Source organism: Antennarius striatus, chromosome 19 (genome assembly GCF_040054535.1).
Source record: "Antennarius striatus isolate MH-2024 chromosome 19, ASM4005453v1, whole genome shotgun sequence".
Taxonomy (NCBI): Eukaryota; Metazoa; Chordata; class Actinopteri; order Lophiiformes; family Antennariidae; genus Antennarius; species Antennarius striatus.
In genome coordinates this window covers 17,136,179-17,144,606 of record NC_090794.1, presented here as the reverse complement: position 1 = coordinate 17,144,606, position 8,428 = coordinate 17,136,179, and the positions used below count along the sequence as shown (strand labels likewise).

General features: G+C 42.6%; 1 protein-coding gene across 4 annotated transcripts in view; it reads right to left on the bottom strand.

Moving 5' to 3' along the window:
- Positions 1-909: 909 nt before the first annotated feature.
- The window catches only part of bach2b (BTB and CNC homology 1, basic leucine zipper transcription factor 2b), an 88,582-nt gene continuing 81,063 nt past the window's right edge, over positions 910-8,428 (bottom strand). For all 4 annotated transcript variants that reach the window (XM_068342146.1, XM_068342145.1, XM_068342147.1 and 1 more), the window contains 2 exons: positions 3,058-3,264; positions 910-1,595 (listed from right to left, as the gene is read on the bottom strand). In XM_068342146.1, the coding sequence (XP_068198247.1) occupies positions 1,098-1,595; positions 3,058-3,264 (705 nt within the window). In that variant the 3' untranslated portion in view covers positions 910-1,097. The remainder of the gene's footprint in view (positions 1,596-3,057; positions 3,265-8,428) is intronic.

Genomic DNA, 8,428 nt, shown 5'->3' with positions numbered 1-8,428 from the left:
TCCACCATGATAGAGGAGTATTCATTAGGCAGGACAGGAAACAGCAAAAGCAAAGATTTTTTTTTTTTTTTTTTCCCTTAGCAAAAAGGTGCTTGAAATAACCCCCGGTGAAAAAACACGTCTAAGCTTCTACCTGTACAAAAATCACTGTTACAGTCATCATGCTCCATACTATGTACAATTCTGCCAAACAAGCACTTGAAAGTCACCGTTACAACATCCAAATACAATGGTATTGCTGATGAGTGGGAAATAAAAATAGCCATTTAACCGCCTGCAAAAAAGGTTGTTTTTTTTCCTTTCGATTCAGTGCTAAGGAAGGCAAAGGAGGAATGTTTTCGGTTACATCCTGTACAACGTTGTCCTGTACAGAAATACAAATGTGAATCGCTCAAAGACATTTTTTTTTTTTGCATATGAACATTTTACAGTCTAACTGCATCACAACTTCCCCCGTGTACAGAAGCTGTGTACTCTTTTTTTTTTTTTTTTTTTTGATGAATCAGGTTTTGAACATTCAGAGGATTTTATTTATTTTTTTCCTGAGTTTGAAAAGGTTTGCGTGACGAAAAAGGGCCACCGAAAATACGAGAGAAACCAGAAAAGAGATCGAAAAAGAGCGACAGGAGGAGGTAGAGAAGATCGATAGAGACAGAGTGGGAAAAAAAAATAAGAAGAAGAGCAGATGTAGAGAGAGGAAGGCCGGAACAGAGACCATGTCGGTACACAGATGGAACGAAAAGCTGCTGTTTTAGGTCCAATGAGGTGAATTTGGATGTGTGATGCATGGAGAACAGTCTCCACTCTAGAGGTTTGCTGCCGGGGCGAGAATAGCACCATTGTAAGGGTTTGGTGAGACGTTCCCACTCTGTCACGGTAAGAAGAAAAATACCTGGAGAACAGTATTGCTGCTGTTAAGACAACTTTAGTGTCAACAGTTAAAAAAAAAAAAAAAAACAGCACAAAAAGACATAAATACAAACAGTTCTTGTTTTTTTTTCAGTGAACACTGGAGGAGGCTGACCGTCTCAACAACCCTGAGGGAGGGTTTGTCAGGAGAGAAGAATTAAATAATAAGAAAACATTAGAGAAACACCTTATTTACTACAGTCCTTTCTCGGCTGCTCGTCAGTTGTACATTTCTCAGTCATTTCCTGGCAAAAATCAACCGTTACCGTCTGGTTGGACTTCTCCGCCGACAGCCCCGACTGCGTGTACGAGCTGGCGTCCTGGCTGTCCGTGTCTTTGTCGGCCCCGTTCCTCATGGCTGAGTCGGACTCGCTCTCCGAGGGGCCGAAGGAGCCGTGGAAACCGGGCTCCGGCGTGGCCGAGCCTGAGTTGGTGGTGAGGTCGATGCTGGTGGCGGGGGCGGGGGCGGGGGCGGGCTTGGACTGGTGTCCAGCGTTATTGCTGGCGGTGGTGGTGTTGGTGGGCCGCAGCACGGGGCAGTAGTGGTGCAGGGACTGGACCTGCTCCGGGCTCAGCTGGACGTCCCGACACACCTCCTGGGACAGGCAGGAGAAGTTCTCCCACAGCTCCCCCATGCACGCCTTCAGCTGGTTCCTCTCCGTCAGCAGCTTCTCCTTCTCACACACCTGCACACACACACACACACACACACACACACACACCACACACACACACACACACACACACACACACACACACACACACACACACACACACACACACACACACACACACACACACACACACACACACACAAACACACACACACACACAGAGGATAGGACTCGCTTCAAAGTCTGAATACAGTCAGAATCTGTGGTTCTCCCACAGGTTTTTTCCCTTGTGGAGGTTTTTTTAAGAGCAGAAGTTGTTACTCTGTTCACAATCTAAAACACTCAGAAAAAGATTGTTATTTGTGAATTATGGTCACAAAAATAAAGTTTTATTGAGTGATTGACTGTAGAAATGAGGTTCTTATCAGTTTCATTCATTCTCCTCGACATACAGCTGATCCGTAGACCCTAAAAGCCCAGTTTTTTTCTGTGGTTCCACAGAAAAGCATCCTAAACCTTCTGGATCTGATCCAGATGGTTCTGAGCTCCTGAGGCCAGTATTCTGGATTATCTGGGATTGAACATCCTGGGGTTCAGACATGGAATCTATATATCAAGTCAGGCCTTGTCAGTACTTTTGGGACTCCATGAAGCTTGGCTCAGTGTTTGAACCACATCTAATCTGTAACGCGTCTCTGAGGAGGATCATATTTAGGGGGTTGAAACATTTTCAGGCTGCAGACCTTTGTACTGACTGTGGAAAAAGTAAAAACTTGTAGCACTGATCCATTGAAACTGTTCAAAAATGTTGATCAATAGAATATGTAGTATATACAGTATAACAGTATATACATTTTATATAATGTTTAATGTTTGTTGAAGATCCTTCTATAGCACTGATTTGTTCTCAGGCTTCAGAAATAAAATTGTGCTGAACTTCCTGCTGGTGTGGGGGAGACTTTATAGATAGATACTTTAATAATCCCGAAGGAAATTCAGAATATTCACTTTATATTATGTTATATTATATTAAGAATATTCTATTTATATTCTTTTACATCATTTTTGGCCCATTAAGGTTCAGGATATGCTTTCTATCACTAACAACCTCCATCTGTGTTTCTAAATTGATGTTAAATATTCAGGTATATTTCGGCTTACGTTTCTCTGAGTTAAGTCGTTCTCGGTTACGTGTCAGTTTTCCAAAAAAAAAAAAAAAAAGTCATTTTATCAACTTTATCTGTCCGACACAAATATTGGACTCTTAAAATCGCTAGTAAACCATTAAAAGCACATGATATAATGTTACTGTACAATAAATGGGAATAAAAACATAATAAAGCAACCCCCGTGACCCGCAATGAGGAAGAAGCAGCTGAAGACAAGACAGCAACATTTTTTTCTCTACTATATTAAAAAATTAAATTTAATTGTTTTTAATCTTAAAATAGATTTGTATTTACCAATATTATTAAAATAATATTTAGTAAATACAGAGGCGATGCTTTTTCTTGCTGACATACGTTGGACTCACCAGTTTTCTGATCTCACACTCCAGGTTCAGGATGCAGTCCAGCTTCCTTTTGCGGCAGCGTTGCGCTGCGATGCGGTTCTTACTCCGTCGCCTGACGTCGTGGATGAACTCGAGCTGATCTGAGGTCAATTTGTGCATTTTCACCAACATTTGGAAGTCATTCCGCGGAAGATTTGTGATCTGATCAACAGGGAAAGGCAGCTTCACCTGGAAATGAAGAAATATACATGACAGATGTTTGTCTTTATGATTTTGGCATTGAAAAGCAGCTGAGGTTCAGATGCACGACAGTTCTCTGGGGTTTTCCATCACATTTTAAAAGACAGCCCCCATTTCCTGAGAGAAATGTGTAGAACAAATAGAAAAATTACATTAAAATTTCTGAAATTCTCCCTGCGTGAAAACATGACTCTACCAGTGACCTTCTGACCTTCTGATCACAGAATGAAGACAAAGATGAATTCTCTTTGAAATCATCTTAATCATTTGTGTCTATTTAAAACGTGTGCCGGGCCTTGATTTCAATATGTTCTCTATTCTTTTACTTTGAACCCATTAAAGATTTTTACCTGGTTGGGTTTTCTGACTGCTTCTCACCACTTCATAGTAAATTACATTCTACAACAAAGTGTTTGTGGTTCCTTCACAGTTTTGTAACTTCCACAGTGGAGGCAAGTCCAGCCAGATGGTGTTTCTTAGTGTGTAAAACATTCCTAAATTCACAGCAAAACATGTTAGCAGCATTCTGCTAAATGTTCCCAGAACACAAAGCGACTCCACACACGTGTTCCCAAGTCTCCAGACGCCCCAGCGTACTTTATTACAACAAAAGACCTTTTAAAAACTACTCTATAACCACTAAGCTGAGTCATCAGTGAGGCTTTTAATTTGAGGACTTCATCTTAAATACAGGTACTCCTCAAGATACAAACACACACAACTTATGAACATTAGTAGACATGAGCAACTATTGGTGGAATGAACTGGGAAATTTAATGGAAATAAAACAGTATTCAAACATAAAGGGGTGTGTTAGAGTTAAATCACAGTACTTCAGGATTTTATTGATCCTGTATTGTTTTAATGTCCTGTAATTGTTTCTGGTCAGTCTGAGGGAACAGAGCTTTAGTATTTAGAGGACTAATGACATTAAAAGACCTTTAATGCTGGTTATAGAATGAAATTTAATAAATAACGACTCATGAACAATTCATCTTCTTGGAACCAATTGTCTTTGCAGGTTGACTACCTGCATCATCTTTTTATTTCTGCTTACATCTGTTCTATGGCTGCGTTACACCACACAAGCTGCACGACATCATTATGTTTATTCTGTTTTCTTTTCCGCCTTTTTAAAACTAATCTTCTTCTCCTGTTTAGTATTTCTGATCACTATCTCTTATATATCCTATAATTATATCCTCTGTACCATTTATGAGATTATTTACGGATTATGTCCAAATCCATCAGGTTGTAAGAGAATTCCTCCAGTAAAAGTTCTTGCTGTTACTGTATTTGGCCACAAGGTGGCAAAAGAGCACCGCTCTACACGCTTCATGCAGTATTCTGCTCTGTGGATCCCATCACACATGAAGCAAAGGGGAAAAGGTGATGCAACAAGAAGAATCCTACTCCATGTGTCCGTTAGCATCTGGACAGGAGCCAGCAGGACAGACTGAGGAGCCGCGGCTTCTCAACCTGATCCAAATCAGTATCAGGGGAGGTCTGGGGGCCCTGAATATCTGCACTGGCATCTCGCTGGAGTCCTAAGGCTACAGAACAAAAATAAAATAGTGAAAAAAATGCAGCAGTGATTTGGCAGAAGAAACCAAAATCAGAAATCTGTGTGGCATCCTTTCACTGGTGTGAAAACACACTGTGGTGGGGTGTGTTTTTCCTCCTCTTCTCAGTTTGGAGAACAACAATAAGTCATGCCTGCTCCCTCAGGTGATGGCAAACCTTATGATAAGCACATCACAGGCAGATCCACCCCAGCGGTATCTGCGTGCACCAGGGAGTGTTAGCTGGAGGGGGCAGGAGAAGCACAACAAAGAGCCAGAGGAAGACAGCCGGAGAGCTTGGCAGGGATGAGAGGAGATGCTGCTCTCCTTCTCCTCCGCTGCGTTCTCCACCCTGTGGCTGCTTCTGGGGAAACAAAGTCAAACAAAGAAGGGAAGAGAGGAGGAGGAAGAGGAGCGAGGGATGGGACTAATTCCTGGCTGCTTGAGAGCGTCCAGATGCTCCCCTGGGACCCTGAACCGCTGAAGAACATCAGCGCTGCTTCCACCAGACGCTACGCAGCATCACCTGGTGGGACAACAGCACCCCAGGGGCTAAAGCCAGCCCCCCCCCCCCTAATTGTAACCAGCAAATCTAGATGTCAGTGTACTTGTGACAGAGGAAACAGTTTCCTCGTTAGAAGTGAAGCCCTTTGAGGCTCCAGGAGCCTATTTCTCATCTCAGCTCCACATCTGCATGCAGACACATGAATAAATAATGGATGGAGCTTTCAAGGCCACACGAGGCTCTCAGTGCTTTAACGGGGCAGGACAACACCAGCCTCTAAGAGGGGCGGGTTGGGGGGGGAGGGGGGTTTCAGACATCAACACGACCTTTCATCTCAACTTAAATGATAAGAGACAAATGTTCCAATCGTTTGGGTAGAATATGATGGTTAACTTATCACCTGATGGGAGCCTGGATCATCCTGTGGAAAAAAAAAAAAAAGAAAAGGGAAGGAGACGCCGCGACCTTGTGATGGATTCTTTCTCCCTCTCATCCACCAGTCACTGGTACGCAGGGGACGGCTAAATTTAGCACCCTCCACCACAAGAACCAGTTCAGCAGCAAGGCTGGGATGACAGAGTGAGCTTCAGCTGCGGCCGTGAATCCACACACAACTGTTCCGGATTCACATTTATTCCTCAGTTCTCTCCCTTCAGTCACTGCCTTTCTCTGGGTCGTTATGCTGCAAATGGGACAGAGTGAAAAGTAGGGCTCATCCGTCCTCAAGAGCCACGAGCACCGGGGCAGATGTGCACCGCAGCGCTCACGAGTGATGCACGAGTCACACACCTCGTGTAGCTGGTGATCCACCATCTAGTTACCAGATCGGTTTTATCGCTCTGATCATGGACAGACTTGTTGTTGCTCCATTTTTTTTAATAATGTTTTATATCACAGAAGAAATGCACCATTAAGCGCAAATAAATTAATAAAATAAAATAAATTCCCATTTTGAGATATTTGCTTTGCTTAGTTTTGTTTAGCTTAGTTCAGAATAGACTCCATGACAGATGTGTTCGATTTACTGACCCACAGACAAACATCTAAATGTGTTTCTGCAGGAGACGGATGCTGAAAGCCTTTCTCTGTTAGCAGCAGTCACATCCAGAGACTGGTTGTCACAGTGATGGTGAGCAGGTTTCACCATAAGAACAAAACCAAACTGCTGCGTGTGAAAAGCTAGAATACATCTGGAGGAATCGCACAAATGTAAAAAGAAAAAGAACAAACTCTCGTTCGATTCACACCCAAAACAACAACAATAACAACAACATGCATCTATGCTACGCTAGGCTAACCACATCCTGATTCCATTGAACCTCTTCTCATCTCATTCTGGGAAAGGAAGCCAGCAAAGCCCAAAGTAGCTTTCAAAGGTTCTGCGTATTTGATTTCCTCCGGGTTAAACATTATAGATCACATCAGGGCTAGCAGCTTACGACTCATCTGTTGTGTCAGTTTTTGTCTCAGTCAAACGGAGGCTTTTTGACATTCAGTCCGTCAGGGAAGTGAAGATATTTATATCATAAAACCATGCAGTCATGTTTTCTAAAGAGGAAGTCTTTAGTTTCCTGTCACTAAAGAGGAAATAGACCCCATGTCCATTTCCTCTCTATTACTGGGTCCAAACCTGGCAAGCACAGTGAGGATGTCAACAACAACACAAACATGATGCTTCTCTTCATATTCAGAAGTTGTTTCATATTTTACTACGTGTTTTGTTAATGTAGAGAATAAACCGACAAAAAGTTCCAATGTAAAATAAAAGATTCCTCTAAAAATCCACTGGACTGAGACTTCGAACTCCATAGCAACCAGCTATAAGCTTAACTGACTCCATGGGCGGTGTGACCAGAAGGACATTTTATATACATCACCCTTGTTAAATATAGATTTAAAAGGAGAATTGGGTTGGCAAACGTTCCCCTGACTTAAAAATTTTAAATCTCCACACACCTCACATGCTGTGAAAGTGGGAGTTTTTAAAAATTTATTTATGGATTTATCTGCCCCCATCCTATATTTTATTCCACGACATCATTTCAAAAATGATTTTTAAGTTAAGACATTTTGCGTACATAAACAAAACCCAGAGACTCCATGAGGAACAGGTAGCACTACTTTTCCTTTATCGGGGCTTCATCTGATATTGTAATCTCTGATCATTATGGGATATGACTAAAATCAGTTATCAGCCCTTCACCTACTGTTTTGAATGGATAATCAGACTCAGACCACAGCCGCCTCATATCAAGAAGACACCAGTGGTTCTCTGGCGACGGTAGCAGAACACATATTAAGATCTGTGCACTTCCTGTCACATGTTCACTCTATTTCGTGTCTGGTCCGATAAAAAAACAAATATTGTGCTGATGTATCAGGACGACTTCCTGGTTCTTCCCACTCACTCTTGAGATCAATATTTGCAGTGGTGTGGCCAGACGATATGCTGGAACGAGCTCAACACCCACGCCGCCAGCAGCCTGCGCTCAGAGACGGACGGCTGCAGACAGACGGGGGGGGGGGGGGGGCTCACACATCCTCATGCATTCTCATCTGAGGTGCTGGCGGCTGCAGCCGTCACACAGCAGTCAGCACAACGTCTGACATGGCCTGTGTGACATCCTGACCTCACAGGCCTTAGGTCACAGGGTGATAAAGGCGATTCAAATATTTATTTAGTAATAACAATGTTATTACAACGTTATTACACTCAAGAATGTTCTTATATGTTAATGGACTTAATGTGCAATGAAATCCTAACACACACGTTTTTCATAATCGTGATCTTCACCAGTATATGAAATACATACTGGTGAATACATACTAACCCCGCGATCAACAAGACTGAGTGTGACACACACACACACACACTCCTCCATCACCACCAAACCCGTTTCATCTTGGTGGTCGGTGGTAACCAACCATCGTCTGAATCAGTCAGAAACAGCTTGTAGTTGGTGTCGAGCTCCGATCTCAGATTAACAAAAACTTGGGGCAGACAATTGCTTAAAAGCCAACTATAGATATCCTGCTTTTACACACAGTGTAGACTCAAGTCATTATCTTTCAACTCTATTTAAAA